Source organism: Cinclus cinclus, chromosome Z, assembly GCF_963662255.1.
Source record: "Cinclus cinclus chromosome Z, bCinCin1.1, whole genome shotgun sequence".
In the NCBI taxonomy this organism is placed as follows: Eukaryota; Metazoa; Chordata; class Aves; order Passeriformes; family Cinclidae; genus Cinclus; species Cinclus cinclus.
The window spans coordinates 31,511,055-31,533,618 of record NC_085084.1 but is presented as its reverse complement, the minus strand read 5'-3'; the positions used below and the strand labels follow the sequence as shown (position 1 = coordinate 31,533,618).

General features: G+C 35.9%; 1 protein-coding gene across 2 annotated transcripts in view; it reads left to right on the top strand.

The window, feature by feature from the left end:
• The window catches only part of KCNN2 (potassium calcium-activated channel subfamily N member 2), a 67,965-nt gene extending 46,364 nt beyond the window's left edge, over positions 1-21,601 (top strand). For both annotated transcript variants that reach the window (XM_062513210.1, XM_062513209.1), the window contains 5 exons: positions 205-346; positions 12,945-13,055; positions 14,881-15,008; positions 19,401-19,470; positions 21,314-21,601. In XM_062513210.1, coding sequence (XP_062369194.1) covers positions 205-346; positions 12,945-13,055; positions 14,881-15,008; positions 19,401-19,470; positions 21,314-21,601 — 739 coding nt within the window. The remainder of the gene's footprint in view (positions 1-204; positions 347-12,944; positions 13,056-14,880; positions 15,009-19,400; positions 19,471-21,313) is intronic.
• Positions 21,602-22,564: the final 963 nt, after the last annotated feature.

Below are 22,564 nucleotides of genomic sequence, written 5' to 3'. Positions count from 1 at the left end.
TCACAAATAATTTCTACTACTGGTGCTATTTTTATATCTTCTGATTCATTACTGCTGATGTAATTGTATTTGTGTTATGTTTAATTCCTTACAGCTGCTTTTAAAATTTTGCATACAAAAATGATTGTATGATCAGTAAATACAATTTTTTTTTCTGAGACCATAAATGTTTTCCTGATAGAGAAATTTTCTTCTTCTCTTCAGATACCATGACCAACAGGATGTTACTAGCAACTTCCTTGGAGCAATGTGGTTGATTTCAATAACTTTTCTATCCATTGGATATGGGGATATGGTACCAAATACATACTGTGGAAAAGGGGTCTGTTTACTTACTGGAATCATGGTGAGTGAATTTGTTAATTGGATATGAGATTATGTTTGCTGTTAATTAACTTGAAATTAAGTCAAAAACTTTTGGTAGTCATAAAGAAATACTTACCTACTGTCTTGTAGAGTGTATACTTAATCAGTCCATTCCCATAGTCCTTCATTCCTGGTAATGAAATGGAGTTTTCTTCTTCTTCTTCAGGCAAAAATTTAGTAGCAGTGTAATGAAATACAGAGAAATAAATTGCACCCTGACATAATTCATAGCTTCAGAAATCTCAGTAAAGCCTTTCATTAAATGTTAAAGTATCATATAATCTTTTATCATTTTTGGGCATGTGTAATTGGACCAGTACTAATAATGGATCTTCAATTCTGACTTTTGTTTCTTAAAATTAATCACAAAGAGATGTAGTTATGGCTAAACTCTTAAAAGTCTCTTTTGTGCTTGCACATAGTTTTCTACTCTATTTCTTACAAGTCTAATAACATATTATTCATAGCAGATGACTGCTTTAAGTGGAATTACATTGTGCAATTTGCAAAGTAAGAGTTTTTGCTACCATTGATACCAAGCAACAAGTATTAGGCCGTGCATGCTCAATATATATTTATTAAGTGTATTTCATGTCTGGTTTTAATTTTTTGTACTTCACCATTTGGTCAAAGTTGGCAGGGAATAAGGCAGTGTATTGTAATGCTGGGAAAATTTACACATATCTTCGGTAAATTAGATGTAAACAAGTTCTGGACCCTGCCACTCTTATTTGTATCAACTTCTGTGTAAACATCCCCATGAATGAGAAGGGGTGAATGATTGTCGTATATGTACTGTATAGAGCAATGAGATACATACTTGCTTCTGAATTTTTGCCATTGACTATAAGTAACACAGTTCCAATACCTGCCTCTCTTAAGACAGCTATATTGGGATTATGGCTGAAAGCAAACCATATCAAAGTGTTGCCCCTTTTGAGCAGATAGGTTAATAGAATATTTGTTTATAATAAGTATATATTTTATGTCCAGAGAGTAAAAAGGACTTTTTTTTTTTTTTACAAATACTTCAAATTTATGTTTTTTTAAATCCTGATAGGTTTCAGTTTATTGACCTTTATTGATAAAGGTTGATAAAGATTTCCAGTATATTTTGCAAAAAGGTGGTAAATGTGTATCTCCTTAAATACAATTTGCAGTTGAGTTGAAAGGTAAAGGCTAAAAGCAGATGAATGGCTCAGAGGTTTTTTTAAAGGCTGTTGGCTGAGCTCAAATCTGCCATCTTCTGGGGTATTTGCCTTTACTCCTTTCTGTGTTGGATATTTATTCCAGAGAGAATGAAATCTGGTCATAAATTCCCTAGGAAAAGGGATGGAGAAGCAGAGTGTTTACTGCCACCTTGCAGTGCAGGGGTTGCAGAATGAGGACAGAACACTCATATAAAGTCACTTGCACTGCTTCCATGAAAAACTCAAGTATGGATTTATACATGACATTTTCACACATTGCTATCTCTTTTTCACAACTGGTATACTTGCAAAATATATGGATGATACCTTCATGTCTTTGATTGTTTTTTTTTAATGATTTTAAGTTCTGTGTTTGCTTTGGAAGGACAAAGACTCCAATCAGGATGTCATGGTAATTTGGGATAAATATCTTCAGAGACAGAAAGCATTCTTAACAAAAAAAAAAAAACCAAGCCAAGTAGCTTCTGTGTTGTGATAGGTAAAACAATAATTAAAGCATCACCACTAATTACATTAAAGTAATATTTGAGGAAAAAAAACAAAAACATGGAGCAATGGGAAAAAGTCAAATGCTGGAATTACTCTGGGTTTTTTGTGGCTTGCATTTTGGTTGGTTTGGTTGTTTTGTTTTTTTGTTTCTATGAAGGACCTGAGGAATGTGAAGTATGGCACAGTACATATAAAAAGGAACTCTCTCCTAGCCTAACCTGCAATCCTGAAAAGCTTACAGATCTTGAATCTAATTCTTTAAAACAAATTTTTCTTCTGAAACTTATACAGTAACTAATTAATATTTGTTGTGGAAAGTGTAAAATCCTGTAAGAACAGAGCTAATGATTTTTATTTCAATAGAAGCAATTGATGATCTAATTAAAAGACACGCAAAGGTAATTGTTGAATGGATTTAGAAAAATATAAGTGTATATTTAATGTTAAGAGATAAAGTGTAATTCCCTAGCATCTGGAGCAGCAAATGCATTGAATTAGTGTGATCAATGCCAAATACCACTGAGTGTTTGCTTTAGGGTAAGGTCCCTATGAAAAAGGATAAAAGAGGGAATAAATAGAAATGCTTGTGAATACAGGAGTAGTTACATAGACCACTGAAGAGCTAATAATGGCTTTGTGGAACTGGTGGCCCAAGGAAGCCTTCTTTAGTGTCTTGATCCCTATGAAATAAGAGCCCTGGTGCCATGTCTATCCTCCCACTTCTGCCCCTGGAATAGCTTTCTGTGCAATGGAAATGGAAGTGCTCAGGCTGAACTCTGTCTTGTACTCCAGCCTGGGAAGTGCACTTCTTGCAGTCAGCCGATGGCACCAGTTTGCGTTGGCATTGAAATTGTAGCTACTGCCCTCTTGGGTTGCTGGTGTCAAGTGACATCTTTTAAACATTACAGATGCACATGGATGGAAATAGGAAAATCTTCACACATATTCAGATTATACCAAAAGGAAAAATGCCTTGAAAATTGTTGAGAGTAAGATAGCAAAGAAATGCAATTAATGTATTAGTGAAACTGGGGAAGAAAAACAAAAACAAAAACCCAAAATACCCTGTGATCAAAAAAGGCAAACAATGAAAAAATATAAACAACTTACATTTTGGTCTTGTGAAGCACTTAAATATATGAAACTTTCATAAAAATGCTGACACAGTGTTACAAAGAGGGGTCAATGCAGAGATGTTTTACAGTGAAGTAAGTGAAACAGAACTGGATGCCTCAGCTCAATTACCAATCCATGTTTTTCCAATGAGACTTCACTAGACAGCAGTGGCTGTGGGCCAGGCGGACCACAAATCGATAGCAGCTGTATCTTCTGCCCCTTGTATACATTAGGTAAGTCTGCAAGAGTGTGATGGATGGATACATGTACAGCTGCTGTCACTGTTCTCAGAAAAGGAGAGGAAATAGGGAGACCTATGGCATCCTCACCATGCCATGCAGCTTGCTGGTGTGATGTACCTGCATGTGTTTTGTGCCTGCTGAGGATGCCATGCCTGGTTGTCAGTGCCCACCCAAGCAGATCTCTCAGATGCTCCTCAGCAAGGTGATCTCAGCTACAGGTAGAACACTTTCCTTGTATAGTTTCTGAGCAGAACTGCAGTACTTCTTTCTTAATGGCTTTGTGCTGCTAGGGCCTTGGAGTGGTATGCAAAATTTTTCTTGCTTTGTAAGGAGAATAATGAAGTTAGCAAAAATTTAAAGCAGGTCAGTAGGAATTGGTGAGTGTGAGAAGCAGTATGAGAAGATATGGAAAGGTACATGATTATGGACTGTGCAATGGATAACTTTTGCAGATCTTTGTAAGCTTTTGAAGTTTCAGAAGTTAAAACAATGGCAATCAATTCTTCTGACTGCAAATACCTGTTACAATTTTTAAGGACATTTTTCCTTTTAGATCCAGCATTATATGGTGAGATGGTGCATTTATTGTATGATGCAGAGTTTATCATACAGAATCTTCCTGCAAAGCCACCCACCAGCAGTTAGAAGCAGACATGCAGGTCAAACCTATGTTGCTACAAATAAAATGGATGAATTTCAGTTGCCCTGCCACAGGATGCAGTTGGTTTGGTATGCCTTGATGAAGTTTGCTTTAAATGAAATAGATGTTATTTCAATGTGTCTGCTTTGCTAATGTGGAAATTACACTTTAATTGCTTCTCTTGTTCAAATGAACTTCAAAGAGATTGTTAGGCTATGGAAGAACCAAATAAATAAGGGAAGTTTCTTAATTGTATGCAACAGCTATGGACAAGATTAGAGTTTTTCCTTGCAAAAAATTTTCACAGCATCTTTTAGCTACAGTATTTGAAGACTGTTCATGTAGATGAAGTATTCTTATTAGAGTAGTTGCAATGCAGTCATTGTGTACATTGTGGCTTTAGGGACAATATTTTTCATTATTTCCAAATGGTGAATCAAAAATTAATAAGATCTCATTTTAAATCTTCTCATGCTGGACATTTTAATGTCCTTTGGAAGTTTGCATTTATTTCTAAACAATCACTGTTTCTTTCCTATGAATCATGAAAAGAGTGATGAGGATGAGGTGTTTCTGCTGTAAGAACAGAGGACTCTTCATCTAAGGCTTAATTGTGATGTTTGTGCAAATGGTAATTGTAGACAGCCTGGTCATACCAACAAAAATAGAGCACTGTCTAAAAGAGGAACATGCAGTAGCAGTTTCTAACTGTCTTATCTTTTGTTGGTAGCAAAATCTGGACTCTATTATTTTTGAAATTTATGAGTTCCTAGACTGTAAGAAAAAGAGGCAAAAATCAAGTAGATTCTAACTGCATAGTTAAAATTGTCTGCATGTCTTCTGGGATGAGTGCTGAAAAAGGGGAAAAATAAGGTAACCATGGGATTTGAACAAATATGAAAATTATTTTAAGGAACTTTATGGATAATATACAAAAATGTCATAAATTATTGTGCATTATGTCTAAAGTTTGTGATTTTATGAAAACTTTTATTGGCATTGTTTAATTTTGTGGTGTGTCAGAGAAACATAACAGTTATAAAACACAGAAATATATTTTGAATTATACTCTAAAAGCTGAAAAGGTATGATCAATTCTAGTTAGAGAACTGTGGAAAAGAGGATATTTCAAACATCTAGAACTCTGCTCAGTTTTTACTTCTCTGAGAGTACAGAAAATAAGAAAAGGTTTTCATGTGAATTGATAGCATCTTGAGTCTGTGTCTCAGATATATGCTAGAATATAATTCAGTTAATTCTGATAATTCAGTAATAAGTGACATCAGGATTTAGAACAGATTATGTTTGTTCCTTCTAGCATAATACAGCCTAAGTAGACAGTGCATTGAGCAGAAATTTTATATGGAGAGGACATTTAATGATGCCTGCATTCTGAGGGCTAAAGCTATTAAAAGTTGGGCTGCTGAGAAATTTGTCAGCTCCTCTACTATTGTTCCAGCACACCAAATAGCAGAAATAGAGGATAAAGATAGTTTGGGATTATTTTATGTGTGTGGCTTGTTGGATTGAAATTTCTAGCTGAAGAATCATAAATTACCAAAATCAAGTTGAGAAGCTTCAAAATATGATCCCTGAAGTAGTGGTTGAGACAGCAGTGATCTAAAAGGTGAGAGAATGGCAGAGGCTCTACTCCATTTAACCTCTTCAAAGGTTTCACCATTTTTCAAACCTAGAAAAATTAAGGGAAAAAAGCTTATTCAGAAAGTCTTTAGTTTGTACCAATAGAGCACAGAAGTTTTGAAGTGTCGGAGGACACAGGAACTGTTTCCCACTTAGGTCTCATTATGGATGCAGTTCAGTAAATTCAAAGGTAATTAGTTCCTGGCTGGAAAGAGAAGCAGTTGTCTCATGCTGTCATTATTTACGTATGTATGGCTGGAGCTGAAGACTGTTGCAGCAAAACTTCTTTGTTCTGAGAAAATGTAACTTCATTTGGAATAACCTTAAATTTAATACAGCAGTTTTTGTATACTTCTACACATATTCTCATATGAAACTTTTGTATTTACAACACAGGTGAAAAACAAGAACATCAGTCGTAGCTTTCATCCTGAATTATTAAAGTGATATTTCCTATCAGCCTTAAAGGCTGTTAAGCCTGCTCATTTAATTAAATTGGACTTCAACCCTTGCTCAACAAAAAGTTTTTTATGCATTTTGGGATAAACTGTCCAGGGGAGTTTTAGCTATGCTGACCACTGACAGTTTACCAGAAGCCCAGTTACTAGAGCATATTCAATTGTCAGGCTTCTCTGAGTTAACACTACAGTCATTTGTAGGTTCCCCTGTAGAAGAGACACTGCCTTCATGTTATAAATCATTATCTCCTGTGCTGTCCCAGATGTCTCTCCTAGTACCCAGCTTTCATTTCTCAAGAAGTTTACTTCACCCTCACTTATGAATACCCATTCTTATATGTGGCAGTATTTAATCAATTTCACATTTATACATAACATTTAATGGTCTTCATTATTTCTATTTTTGCAACATTGCTAAAAAGCCTTTTGGACTAATTAGAAGTAAACAAATCTGCTCATCTACTCTTATACAGATCAGAAGTTTAAATGTTACAATAAAATTCTAGGTGTAATGCAGACAAACTCCACTGAAGACAATAGTAGCCAGGCAAATACTGAATACGCAGAAGTATAAATAATGCAAAGGTATTTTAGATCAACCTTTTGGCTGAAATAGCATAGTTAGTTGATGTCCTATTACTCATTTTATTTCAGTCTTGAAAGGTTACTCATCTCTCCCAGTAAACAGTGACAAATGCAAACCCACATTTATACAGCACCATTTCCCTAGCCTTTGTCTGTCTTGTTTTGGAGAGCTTTTTTTTCACTTCAAGCAACATTTTTTAAATTTTTTTTTTCCCTTCCCTGGTGGTCATGTATGTCCACCTTTGAGAGAGCCAAATGAACAAAATGCCTGTTTAAATTCTTACAGGATTTTCATTTTGTGCAGAGCAGCAGGAGGAATGTTGTGCCTTTTCTGGTGCAGAGCTAAATTTCCCACCAGAACCATATGTCTGCAAAGCGCACCTTCTCTCTCCCTCAGTGGATCCCAAGAGAAGTGAGCAAGAAATGTGGCAACTGCCTTCTTTCAGCTACAGGCAAGTATAGCAGGACATTTTTGTGACACCTACACCACTAAAGATTTCATTTCACTTGCAGTGCAGTAAACCAAAGATGCCAGGTGACTTCAACAGAGACACTGATACACAGTGTTGCTTCCCTTCTCACCAATAGCACCCTCCAGGTGGTTGCAGGAGTGACTCAATTTACTGTTGTCTTTTAAAGGTATTTCAAAACCTTATCAAAAAAAGAACCACTTGACAATGCCAGAGGCATTTATTTAGAGGACTTTAGGGTTTCTCTACTGACCAAACGGTGCTTTCAGTTCTAACTGAAAATGCAGCTGGTGCTAAGCTTTATTTGCCATAGAAAAACCCTTGGTTGAAGAGTTGAATGCACTTCTCTGGCTATCAATAACACTGGGCCTTGATGAGGATGTTAGATGTACATGCTAGACTACACCTGGAGTCTGAGCCCTGTAGTTTTGTAATCACTGCCTTGCAGCAGTGTTAACCTTCAGTCTGTGCTACCACTTGTGAGTGGTAGTGAAAGCATGTTTTGATCCAGAATCTGTAGCCACATTTTCATTGTGTGCTGTGGGAAGCACCAGCTTTTTCCCTCCAGCTGCCATGGCTGTGTCAGCTGTGGTTTACTGTAATGTAAAGCTCTCTGTAGTAACTTTTAGTTAGTTGGCTTTGGTGTGGTGATTCTGTTAGTATCAGCAGAAAGCTCAGGGTGGGTTGCATAAGTGAAGAGGACAGAGGATTGTGGCTGGACTATAAAAGGCATCTCAGCTGGTATATAGTAAGTATATTGATGAATAACTTTCACAAGGAAGAAAAAGGCAAAGTCAGGTCTAGCATAATGTGCACACAATAACTGGGTGATACAGACCTACCACCTTTATTAATTCTTATTTATATTTCTGTAGCCCTTTAGGACTCCTGATCCTATTGATACCAGTACTGTATAAATAGAATAGAAATACATAGTCTAAATTTCTGAAGAGTTTATCATTCCCACAGAGCAAATAGAATGGGAAATACTGAGGAATTATTTAGGATCAGATCAAGTCATATTGGCATACCAGCATCTGATGTACCTTAACTGGTTTTGCTAGGTTTTGTAGTAAGTAAAATCCTAAACCCAAAAGGGGAAATTTTTAAAAGAAAACTATATATTAGTTTTATATGTGTCTAGGGAGTTTTTATGAACTAAATAAGTGATGCAGAGATCTTATCTGAAAGAGATTATTAGAGCTGAAATCCACAAGGAATCATAAAATACTGCAATTGAAGGCAAATGTTCTGTGTATGATGCCATAGAGAAAGGATCACATCAGCAGAGAGCAGAGTAGCATTGCAAGAATGACAGGCAAAGAAAATAACCATTGTAGCAATCTCTAATGTGTCTAAGACATAGTTTACTTTGTTAAAGCAGTTGAAAGGAAACTTACAATAATTCAGAACCAAGTGCCAAGAGGAGAGACTGTGCAGAAGATAGGGAAAGTTGCAATTTATGCCTGAAAGTAAAGTGAAAGACAACACCGAGTAATAGTCATGCTTTTTTCTGAGGGTCATGTTTAAGCATTTTTTTCAGTTACTAAATTTAAAGTATAACGTAAAACACAATTAATGTCATCTTTCTTCTCTTTCCCTTTTCAAATAGTACAGGCTTGACATCAATGCCTGATGGCATTATTTCCCCCCTCAATTTAATCCATCCTTCCATTCATTCTTTTAAGGAGTATCAGTCATCATTTAGGCTTACATAACAGAGAAAATTATTATCCTACCAATGTCTAACACTGCCTAACTATATTTGAGTCAAATGTCAACATACAGTTTCACTTACATTTCTATCAGAGAAGAATGTCTTTCACAGACTGTTGTGTGCCTGCATGAGCATTTGAACTTTAGGTGTCATTCTTTGTCCATAAGAGGAACAGCATATTTAGAATTAAAGATATGAATAATGCCCTCAAGTTGCTTGCAGTGACATCAAATTGTTTTCATAAGGGACAACAGCTAAATAGATTGACAATCAAGGCAAGTTCTGTCCTCTGTAAATGGTTGTGAACCTTATGCTAATGGTTGTACTGCTCGTAAAAGCAAATTCTACATCCCCATTGGAGATCTGATTCCAGTGTGAAGTCCAGAGTTTGTTGATATGCTCAGCTGGAACACTGTGGATATGTTTATTTTCAGAGTTCTTGCTTTTACTGTAGATTAATATGCTACACTGTATATCAAGCAAGAAATACTGTGCATTCAGGATGAAATTCATGTGCTTCATCTTCTGATCCTTGCAAACAGGATCAAAAAATCTGCTCAGCTCATCAGTGGAGTCCTAATCTTGCCTGTTATTAAATTGGTGATCTTTAAGGATTTCTCATGCTTTAGTAGAAAATTTCATTCAGCTTGTACTCACTTTCTGGAAAACTGAAGAATTCAGGTGCATCAGCTTTTAAAATGGGTGGTTGTGGGCGAATGCTTGATCATAGAATACTTCAATACCATCAAATTAATGGATGGTTAATTCTGTTATTACCTGTTTCCACTAAGTGGAGCAAATGAACAAAGTAGTCTAACCTTAGCCTTGGCTTGATAAATTTGCTTACACTGCATGTGTTGTAATAATTTCTGTCCTGAGTGCCCTTAAAATCAGGCTGCTTACCAAGCCAAAATACACTGCAATAACTCTGTAATGCAGGAAGGAGATGGTCAGACAGCTTATTAAGGAATGTGAATTCCAGATAGAATTGATTAGTGCTTTGATACCTGAAAACATATATGTTTCTGCTTTTTTAATTTTCTTCATCTTACATATAATTCTCCTGAACAAGAGCTTGAAGCAATAATTTATTTTACTATTTACTTGACAACTGGATAAAAATAATGATATTGAAAGTTATAAAATGCAGTAATCAAATATAAGATTTTGTAAAATTTTATTCTCTAGAAAACCCCTCCTGCAGTTGAAATAATTATTAGTGCTTTTATTTAATTTGAATAATTCTAATAAATAAATAGCTGATGCGTTACAGAGTATTGATATAACAAACTGGGCATATAAGCTGGCCTACTGATTTTCCTGTGAGTCAACATATTCAAAAAACATCACAAGTATCATGCACACAGTGCTACCATTTTTAAAGTAACAATATTGCCTCCATTTAATTTCTGCAATTTTGAATCATTCTCACTTTATTAATATTTTAAGAATGTTGAGCTCTTTAGGGAAGCTATTTAATCCTGTACATTGTTGTAATGTAAAATATTAATTAGCATAATGTAGTTTAAGTGGAATTTTAGTCGTTGTAGGCTGTTAGGAGTGATTTTTTTTTTTTTTCCCTTCACAGTACTGTGAAATGTAAACATGCAGGTAGTATAATACTTCCTACTTCTGGAGAAATACTAAAGGAGCTCATGTTCTGAGATCACAAAACCAAGAGGTTTAAGCTGAATCTAGAATACCTTGCCATCACAACAAGCTGTTCTGGAGATGAGGAAGATAGCAGTGCAAATTGTCACAGCTTGCCAGTGACAGTATTGTGATGCTGCAGGCAGTATATTTTATGTGAGACGTAAAAATCCTACTTTTGGCAGCATTTGGCCCTTGCATCTGCTGTGCCACATTGAAAAAACATGGGAATTAGTCTCAAAGGCTGAAATGATTTTGCCTCAAACCAAATTCTTTTGCCTGCCACCATTCCTCTAGCCTTTTTGAGGGGGATTTCCAAAGAACTGTGTTATTTCTCTCCCCCAGTGAATTAGCTTAAACAGGTGTTTCGTGCCAGTGTGGTCTGTACTAATAAGCTCATTTCCAATCTGGCTTTCATGCTGTGGGCAGGCAGAATTCTGGTTATGTCATCAAATCAACATCTGGCCCTGGTTTTCCTGACATACTGAACCAAAAGATGTCTGCTTTTATCTTCATTTCCTTGCTATTATATGGGGTAATTCATTAATTTATTTGTCTACAGAGAAGTCTTCTGCATATCAGCATTTCCCTTGACAGGAAGAAGACATAAAAAAACGCATTCTGTTTTCTGGGGAGGTAGGATGTGTTAGAGAGTCTTCTGCCTTGTCCTCTTTTCCGAAGGCTCCGTGGGCTTCTGAAGTGCTTAGCCTTAATTTTTGTGGGCTGCGTTCTTCCTTTTTAACTGTTTATGGGGTCTGGAGAAGCAAAAGAACTTTTAGCACCATTTTGACTCATAGAGAGAGGAAAACTTAAAGTAAATTCCCATGAACTTCCATTATCACAAGAGTGGACAACATAGAGAGAACAGCAAAGGCTTAGTAGTGAGGACAGGAAAGAAGCAAGAAATGCATTAAAGTTATGAGGGACTCATTTGAAGGAATGCTGAGAGCTGTTGAGGATGGAAGATGAGAACTAATTGCAGAAAATGAGGTGCTTGAGAGGAATTGGATGGATTTGTTGGAACAATCTACCAAGGAAATTGAGTAAAGATTAACTGAAAGCTTTCACAGAATTCATTGTGCACCTCAGTAAGTACACAGGGAGATAAGAAGCAGTTTTCTAAGGTCACTGTATGGAAAAAGGGTTTCCAATGAGTTAATTTATTTTGCAGTCTCTCTGTGATTATTAATGGATTTTGTATTTTGAAAACTAAATTCTGAGATTTCTTTTGGATTTTCTGGAGAGGTTAAGGCATTTATAGATGTGGGGGATAGAGAATAAATTTATGGGAGAAATACAGAATGACTAGAAGAAAGTTCTGTGAATCAAAATGTGTTACGTTTCAATGAGAAGCAATGAGAGATTGTTTTATGTTGGAGAGTAACTGACCCAAGTGCAATAAGAACTAGATTGGAATGAACCTGCAAGTTAAATGCTGCCTCATATATTTAATATTTCTACTTTTTTTTTAAGAGCCTGTAAAAATTTGTTTAACTTAATAAAATATTAAGAAAGCAGAATTTGTAAATAATGTAAAGTAAATTATACCTCTAGATGTGCATAACTGGCACTGCTTATTACCTGGCTCATTTTAGCCTCCTTTTTGTTTCACCTGCCCCATAAAGAAGCATTTAGATTTGTGATGCTGATAAAGGCACTGTCATTCTAAAGAGTCATGCACCTTCTGGAATTAGCCTGTTGTGCACATACATGTATGTACATAGAGCACAAATTAGAAAATCGGTATTTTCGTCCAAGTTTTGAAGACATGGTCCTGTGTATGCGTTCTGTTTTATATGGTAATGAGATAAGCAGAAATAATATAGGCAAAGATCACTGAAGGACTCAGAACAACAGGAAAATATACTAAAGTGAGTAAATGCTAATTTTACTATTCTTTTTGGGGCTTACAGAAAATCCTAAGAAACTTCTGTGTGTGTGCTAAATACTAATCTAATCTTATTTCCTCTTTAGCAGTTGCTGTAACCTTGAGAAAATATTTAAGGACAGTGTACTCTGTTACTAACATTCTGTGTTTAAAAAGTTGTTTTTATCACACCCTTTGTTTATGTTTTAGAAATGGGATATGTTCAAATTTTCAACCCCTGCAGGAAAAAAAAAAAGCAGAACTTTAAAATTATGCCACTCACTAATTATATTGCTGCCCTGATAGTTCACCAGCCTGTAAATACTGACTTTTCATAGTACTCTGAAATGAAATAGTCCTAGCGTGTTCACCATATTTACCTGGGATGAATCACCTGATGCCTGCCATACTTTTACAGGAAAGGAAAAACTTCCTTAAAAACTCTGCAGAATGCAGTAGTAACATCTTGGGGGTTTGTTTTATTGTTTTCAGGGTGCTGGGTGCACTGCACTGGTGGTAGCTGTGGTGGCAAGGAAGTTAGAACTTACCAAAGCTGAAAAACATGTGCATAATTTCATGATGGACACTCAGCTAACTAAAAGAGTAAGTCACACTTTATATTCACAACTGAAAAGGAATACTGTGTATTAATTTATTTCTGCATTTGTTTTTAAGTAGTCTCCTGCTTGGTACCCTTGCTGAACTTTATCATGGGTGTTATTTTGGAAGTTTAAAAATTTAATGCCTTGAGTTTTTCTTTAAATTGAGGGCAACTGAAAGTTGTCAGCAAATTTTAATGGAGGCAGTAGTTCTGCTCCAGGCAAGGGGTAGGGTGGCTGCCCTGCTGCAGCTCCATGCAGCCCTGCACTGCCACAGGTCCCGTGCTGCAGAGAGCCCTGTGCTATCCCCACATGCTGTGTTTCTCAGAACATTGCTCTGGCTGCACTGGCTCTCACTTCCGTGCTGCTCACCACTAATTCTAAAGAGTCACAGCAGGGAAAGACTAAGGATGAGTGAGAAGATAGTTTTTATATAGGTATAAATGATGTCTGACAAGGTGTTTTTCTGAGCTTATTGATTTACATGCCTATTGAAGTCTGTTAAGGTCTTCTTGATATTAGACCACAGAAAAAAATTTGTTCCTTTCTTACACAGTAACTTTTCTACTGTCATCTGACAGCTGAGCACAAAATGTGTCTCATGATTGGCCAGATTTTGAGTCTGGTGTTTATTTATGCCTTTTGAAGTTTATTTTGTTCACCTAATTTTCATATAGATCTCAATGTTAGTCTAATACTTTATCCAAGTGGTGCTATCATAGCTTCAAGCTCATGAAACTCAAAGCACATGAAAAGTGAACCAAGCAAACAAATCTGAGATGCACATTGGATAACAAATCATGCAGATGCTGGGGAGCTTTCCTCACAGCCTGAAGATAACCATACCTTGTGGAAATGCAAGGGCTACTTCGGGATGGTGAGGAGATCCTTAAACCATGGCTGTTCTTTCAGTGAAGACAGGACAAGGTTCTCCAACACTTACAGGTGTCAGGTGGGGGGCCTGTTCCTGGGCCAAGCTATTGCATGACATTCCTGCAATGTCTTAGCCATTGGCTTAGCTCTGACTCTGCAGTTACTGGCATGATGTAAAGGTGGAGGGAAAGAAAATAAAGATGAATAATTAGGACAGTTTTTCTTTCCAAGTAACCTAGTCATTCATCCATTAATCAACATTGTATCCAAGTTATTTTTATGTTTTTAAGCATTCTTGAAAATTGTAGATGTCCTAAAAGGAGAACTATAGGTACTCTTAACCTTTTATGGAAAGACTCATTAAAAAAAAAAAAATCAAAGCACTTTTGAAATAGAATTCTGTCCACATTAATTGACAATATATTTTTTTTTTCATCTTCTTGCAGAATATCAAAAAAGAAAGTATAAAAGTATAAAAACTAAATTCTACCCCAAAAAAAAAAGAAAAAGGGATGAAAGGGAAAAAGTGTTCAAACAGCTCTGGAAATTTAAAAGACTGTTAAATTGCCACGAGAATTAAGAAGTGCTAACCATAGAACAAGAAAGAGAGAAATGTTATGGTCCTATTGAATACACTTAATTAACTTGCAGATAATGCATTAGTATTTCCTCACTGTAATTTATATTGCCATAAATGGCAAACAGTTCCAACTCTTTGAAGAGGGAAAATTATTCCTGGATGCAAAAATATTTGATCTGAACATCACATCTATATAAAAAGGAAACTGCTCAGCAGTCCCCTTAATCTGGTTGCTTTCTTCCCTCAGGGCTGCAGCTTCTTGAGGTACCCACTTCCACTAAGACAGCATTTCAAAAGCTTTAGGAAGAGTTAATAACAGAAAAGTGAAAACATAATACTACTTGTGTCAGTCTGGTGTTTTTCTTTTATTAAACAGGTGAAAAATGCAGCGGCCAATGTACTCAGGGAAACATGGTTAATCTATAAAAACACAAAGCTGGTTAAAAAAATAGACCATGCAAAAGTAAGGAAACATCAACGCAAATTCTTACAAGCTATTCATCAGTAAGTATTATTTTGCTTTGGTTTTCCTCTCAAGGTGTTTTCTCTGTCAGTTTCCTTCTCTCTCAGTCACTTTTAGTCCCATCCTGCTCCCTCTCTCCTCCCTCCCCCCTCCCCCCCATTCCCTTCCCTTCATAGAAGATTGTTCTGGAAGCTGATTTTCTTTCAAAAGTAAGAGAAAGACAAGGTTTTACTGTATTATCTGTTTACAATAAAATGAAAAGGTACGCTGGCAGTTTATACCCATATAAACTGGTTAAAGTTTTTTAGTAGTTTCCCCATGCTTCTTGAATTATCTAAAACTTCCTGTTTTTTGCCACTTAGGCTATCCTTTGTTTTTATGCATTTGCTTCCAGATAGAAAGGTGCAAGCTACAATAAGCAAAAGGAAAATAAAATTTAAAAAATCAACCACATTTTCTTTATAGCAGATGTCTTACTATTTTAAAATCAGAGTGGTGTGATAGAAGACAGTGTGTATTTAGAGTTTAATGAAAAGAATATTCATCAAGTATCATTTCATGGCCCACCAGCATTTAGTTGCCCCTCTCCACTGTATATTCATAAGGTGAAATGTTGGGATGTCAGCTATGACCCCTGCCATCTGTTCTAGAAAATGGGAGTGTATGCCAATAGTTGAGACCATTAAACACCTCTGGCATTATTCAAATGAGTCCTTCCCCTCTACTTGAGGGTCTGAAAACAAGCCTGAAACTTTTAACCAGTTTGTTAAAACTGGTGGTAGGATTAAGCTGTGCCATAGTATTGCCAAACTACAAGTAATTATCTAAAATTTGCACTATGTATTTATCATAAAGCACATGCAAATGAGAAGAATTGCACAATGGTTGCTATTCCTTGAACTACATGTGAGGAAAAAACCCCAGAGTTTTGTCCTCAGGAATTTTTTTGAGGAAGGGTCAGGATCTTTTTATCTGTTCTATTTGTTATCCCCATCCAGCCAGAGGCAGCCATTTGTACAGCCAATGAAGATAGTTCCTGTGAATTACAGGGAAGAAGTAGATAAATTAATTTCAAACTGATGATTTCATGACTTTTGAGTGTAGGTCTGTGCCTGAGACAACCAGTGTACAGATGTGAAGGAAGTATCCACGATGAAAATCTATGTAGCATCTTGCAGGAAAGACAGGAAGGAAAGGCCAGGTTTACTCATTTCCTATTAATAAATTTAGACTAACAACCATTCTCTCTTTCACAGCAATGCTTTAAAGCAGTAGGTAGCTAAGGTTAAGTTATTAAGTATTCCATAAACCTTGATTACTGTATTGGGTTTAGCAGCTTGCAGGATTAAATGTTACTGTGTCATTGTGTAAATAGTTTGAGGAATGAGAAGACAACAGAAGTTGAAGCATTTTTGTCTGAATATAAAAAGTATATTTTTATATAGTAGTTTGGCCATTCTGCTTAGCTTAAAGGATTGGGAGGTGGAGGGGAGTGGCAGGGGATCTGGGGAGAGGATGGAATGTCATGTGCATCTTTGCTAAACTTGAATCCTTGATTGCAAAAGGTTGTTCCTTAACATTTTTAACTTTACTATTTATTTTGTGTGTGTGTGTGTTTGTGTGTCTGTGTGTGTATGAGCACATATGTTCAGAAAAGAATCTAAAAAGCACAGCAGGCTCGATCTGCAGCTTTTTGTATCACTCAAGCTCAGAAGAACTTTGCAGGATATAAAGTGGGTTCTGCACCTCCCTTAAAAACCAATTAATCAGGTGAGGTGAAGAAGGTGGCATCAGTAATTTTTTCATAGATGTGACAGCTAGATAGCACATCTATCTTAATAATTTCTCTCTATCTTTTGCCACTTTGCCCACTTTGGGGTGTACTACCAACCCAAAACTTTTGTATTCAGGGAGACAAGTGAGGTAATTTTTTCAGTATGCTGAAGAATGCACCATGGATGAAAACATTAGGCAAACTAGCAGTTTGCCTTCTTCCAGTAGCTGAGTAGATGGATAAAAATTAATTTTTCATCCCTTTGCATCTTTGTACTTTTTCTCAAGTGACTTACTGTTTTCCATCTTTCTGGAGTCATAAGCTTTGTTTGGTCCCCCTCCTTCACCTTCTGACCATTTCACTGGAGACAAAAATCAAAGGAGTGGCATTTCAGGGCCAATTTCATAAAAGAAACCAGACTAGATCATGATAGCAGTCATGGTCACAGCTCTAAAATGCATTCAGCTGGTCTGGGTGTTCTGCTTCTCATGCACTCTAGATAAGATGAAGGTGAAATAATACATAAAAAGGCATGTTATGTATTGTATGAATAAGAAAATCTACATATGATAGTTAATGGAAAGGCTTGAAGATACTGCAGGTTCCTTTATCATGAGTGCAGCTGAGTTAGACTCCTCCTCAGGCAGCTACTGATCAAAAGTAGCAAATCCCTAGGACTTTCCACCTGCTGAATCGAGCCCACTGTGCTCATTTGGTTGTTTTAGTATATTTTACACTTTGTTTTCTTTTGTTTTGTCTTTTTTTTCAACAAAATGAAAATAGAGCTCGGAAGTAAGTTGTATAAGCTGTTCCTTTCTAAACTTGCAGAATTTACCACTGTCTGCATGCAAAAAAATAGAGTTTTTATTTGTGAACTTCAGTGGTCTGATTGCTGCCATGGAAACGCGATCCAGAGTCATGATCTTTTTCTGTGATAAGTGAAGTTCATAAAATCAAAATTTTATCTTAATGAATTATACTATGAAAGTCTGTTTGTTTTATTTAAATCCGGCTGCTGCAGCTAAAGACTTGCCATATCTATACATTCTTACAGCCTGTGGTAGGTCTTGGGTTGGTTACCATGAAGAATTATCATGTTGGTATCAACTGGTACTTGTACAATAATAGCGAACTTCCTGGAATTTTAAAATTAAAATACTGATTGTCAAACAGATGAGTCAATGAATCTTGAGAAAAGCAGAAAACACATATTCTGCAAATTATCTGAGAGAATGGTCACCAAAACACTGGGGTTGTCATTCTCCAGTGAAATAATTTCCTTTTAATAATTCCAGTAACAAGCTCCTTGAACGTCAGTTTTATGTGATCAGTTCATTTCTACATTAACAGAGTTATTTCTATTTTTATTTTAGAGGTATTTAAATATTTCACTCTCCACAGCTTACTTTCTCATACCAGTTAGCTGAGATGTGAAAGGAAAAGCTTGTAAACTAAAGAGATGAAAGAAACTTTCTGGTTTTGGAATACCTTCAAGAAGATTTTCTTTAAACTAGCCTTCTGAGTAATACCACTGAAAAATGGGCAGAGAATGCATTGGTAACACACCTGTCACAAAATGCTGCCAAAGTTAGTTCCATTTGACAGCTAACCAAATGGTTATTTTGGTCAGCCCTTTACACACTGGTAGACTGAAGTGGTACCTTATCATGCATTGTTTATAAATTGATACCTTGGTTTTGCAAAACTCTATTTCCTGCTCTAGGACTGCCAGAAAAGTCCTTGAAAGTCCAAGTATGGATCTGTTATGAGATGTTGAACAAATGAATCATACTTAAGGGAGAAATTGCCTATTTGTGAAAATCAAATCTACAAACCACTCCTCTAGTTAATCTGGAAAACAAGGGGTTCATATCAGAGAATGTACAAGAAGGGTCATATATATCTATAGCTTGCAAAAAATATGCATAACCAATGGTAATGCAGATAAGTATGCATCAAAGAAAATAAATGTACCCTTGTTGCTTCTTTCATAGTTTTTCAATGCTACAGTTTAAATAGTGCTTTGAAAAGGAATTATGTAAGTTTACAATGTAATCATATTTAGATTCGCAAATTATCTAAGAAAACCAAATGTATTGGCAAGCATGTTGGTTATTTAGCTGCTGGTCAGATGGAAGTTCTGTTTAAAGTAAGGAGAAACTCACTTATCACTGTATGTTCATCAGGTTCCAACACCTGCTAACCCAATCCATTTCCGACAGAACAGGGCTAATACCTGTATCTAGTCATGTAGGCATGGGAAGATTCTTGTTTACTACAACAATAATGACAAAAAACTGTTGTTCTATGTTTCTTCCTATATCTACTTGTCACGATACTGAGGCTTTGGGGAATGTTTTGGCTTTCTTTCATGTAGTCTGGATAAATGGTTATCTTCCTTTTTGAATTCAACTTTGACCATGGCCAATGGTATTCTCAAGGACATCACATTTCCTTGCTCTTTCCTTTTTTGCGGTGTTGAAGAAGCATGCTTCTCATTGTAGCAGGCACATGACTGATTCTGACTCTACACAAAGTAGTCAAGGCATTGTCCATGCAGTTATTTGCTCTTGTAAGTTTTGTGCATGCTCGGTAGAAATCCTAGTATAACCTCATACAAAAAAAAAAAAAAAATCTGACTTAAAATTTCACTTTTTAGATTAAGAAGTGTAAAAATGGAACAAAGGAAACTGAATGATCAAGCCAACACTTTGGTGGACCTGGCAAAGGTTAGTAGGCAGTTACTGTTGTTTCAACATTCATCCTTTCAAAATGAAGAGCTTTTAAGTGTAAATGTTATGCATTATATGTTCAAATATTGTTCTTAACAAGGTTGTTATTTGTAGCAAACAAAAACGTGTGTTTTGTGGTAGCACCTACTGAAAGAAACAACCTGATGAAAGTTTGAATATGTCATATTTATTTATTTATTTATTTGCACATTTGAAAAAACTTCACAATTGAGAAGCTGATCCTGAGAGTTCCTGAGGTGACTGCAGTGCTCATGGTAAATGCTGAACTGTGAGTGGGCTGTAGTGGTGTAGTGCTGTGTAGTAAGAAGATTTACCGTGTGGTGATAGTGACTGTGGCATGACGGATGGATTTACTATTTACATAGTAAATAGCCTCTAGACTGGAGTTAGAGGTTCTGGTTTCCTGTTGTCGTATGCAGCCGTAATTTTGGACAAGTAAATTTAGATCTGCATTCACTTAAGTTTTTATAGTGAATAATAGCTGCCTAGTTTGCCAATATATTATAAGGCTTTTTAAATCTTTTTTAAATCATTTGAGTTGATCATTTGAGGTAAAAGAAGCTATTCAGTTGTGAGTTGCTTTATTGTTGCTAGAATTTTTCATAAATGTATAGTAACTAGAAAGCTAGAGGACTGAGCTGATAGCATTTTGGATTTCTCATTATATCATAATATTTAACAGTTACTGTGAGCTTAATTTGAGTCTACATTAAAAGTATTAATGGGCTCTTCTTAAGGGTTTCTTGTACACCTCTTCATTTACCTCAAAATCCTCCTCAATTTCAAGTGCATCAAAGCAAAGATTAAACTCTTCAGTGTTCATTCACCTCTTGCTTTATAGAATCACCTGACAACTTCAGGTGAAAATACAGTTCAGTCTAATGGTTCTGGCAACTAACAAGGACTTTAATATTTTGTGTAGACCACTTTCAAGGGTTATGCTGGCATCCTGAAACAGGCGGCAGAACAATGGGTCATAACACGCCTGATACTGAAGTGGTTTACACTTTAGGCTGTCATTCAATTAATTTTCCTTTCCTTTGGATGGTTCATAAATTTCAACTGGGTTTTCAACTGAATCACATCCAGTTTTAACTCTAGTTTAAATAATCTGAAGCCTCAGTCCATAAGAAGCAGACATTTAGCCATTATTTTTAACCAAGTCTCTATGAAATAACACATTTCAGATTACATTGTTACTGACCATTTTGTCATTTTAAAGTACATTCTATCTATTTGCTGTATTCAAGATGTGTTTTGTAGAGATAGGTTGGAGAGTGCAAAATTAGAAAAGCACACCAATGAGTTTTTACTCCTTGCACTACTTTTCAAAAAAAAATCCACTCAACTCCTCTTACTCAAGAAATTCAATTCAACAAAATCTGCTCAGTTTTAGGAGCAAGCTAGTGAACAACATTTGTGCTCTGCTTAGAAGAATGAAGGTATTTAAAACCAGAATCAAGAACAGTTAAGGATGGAGCACATCAGTGAAGCATTCAGTCACCTGGTGGCTTACACTGGCTGTTCAAAAAGCTTAGCCTGGTGCACTCCCAAGCACCGGAATTTCCAAAGGTCTGGCCTTTAATTGATTTTGACTTCGACGTCTAAAGTCGTACTAAAAGGCATTACATTTCTGTTTAAGAAATATAATAGGAAGGTTTGTCTACTGTAATTTAATCTACAGGGGAAATTATATCAGGAGACTATATATTGTTATAATACTCATATCCTCTTTTACAAGCCCTTGTAGAGTTGTGCTACTTGTTACAAATACTTGTAAGGTCTCTCTAAACCTTTACTTACATCCTTCTACTTTCAGACTCAAAACATCATGTATGACATGATTTCTGACTTAAATGAAAGAAGTGAAGATTTTGAGAAGAGAATTGTTACTCTGGAAACTAAACTGGAAACTTTAATTGGTAGCATTCAAGCTCTTCCTGGACTGATTAGCCAGACAATCAGCCAGCAACAGAGGGAATTCCTCGAGGCTCAGATACAAAATTACGATAAGCATGTTGCCTACAGTGCTGAACGATCACGATCTTTGTCAAGAAGAAGGAGATCATCCTCCACAGCACCACCAACTTCATCAGAGAGTAGCTAGAAGAGAATAAGTTAACTGCAAAATAAAGACTTTTTGCCATCATATGGTCAATATTTTAGCTTTTATTGTAAAGCCCTATGGTTCTAGCCAGTGTTATCTGGGTTCTGATGTCAGAATCCTGGAAACCTGAACACATTTTAGGCCAAAATGAGTGAGAACTCCTCTTTTTTTTTCCCCCCTCCTCCTCTCAGATGCACAGTGAATGCACCTAGTATTGCTATATTATATTGTTCTTCCTGTAATTTCACTTTTTATTCATGCACTTCAAACAAGCTTTACGACTACAATACATAATCTAATATAATGAAAATGTTAATTTCTGCACATAATTAATTGATTACTTTGACCTAACAACCAAAAAAATTACAATCAAAAGACCTAATTATGAACTCTTAAGAAACTAAATTTAAGCTTAATAATTATTTCTAAGTATGAAAGCTAACTGTCTAAACTTTGCTTGCAGTGGAGGGGGAAAAAAACCAATATTAATCTAACAGTGTGCTGTATATGTATAGTCATTTTAAAAGGTCATCGTAAATTTGATTTCTGAAGTAATTATTTAAAAATATAGTTTATCCTAGAAAATAAGTCTCGAAGTAAGCTATGGGTTTTTAAAATATTGTTGGGGCTTTTATTTAACATGCATTGGTACACACATAGATAATATATATATACATATGTATTTATGTATATAAAATTATTTATGCAATGCCCATAGCAATGATCTTTTAAACTGACTATTCGTAAAGCTACTGGCATGCAAAAAGTGCAGGCAAAGTCCTGTTTACTTATTCAAAGTCTCACAACAATGCCAGGTTTTTCCAGATCAAAAGCATCACTTTCACCCAGAAGTCTTCTAATAATGCTATTTGGGTTTTGAAAGTGTTAGTTTGCTACTTTCTCCACTCCTTTCTTTGTGTTTCTGGAGTGAATGACTGACACACAGACTTACAGTATACACAG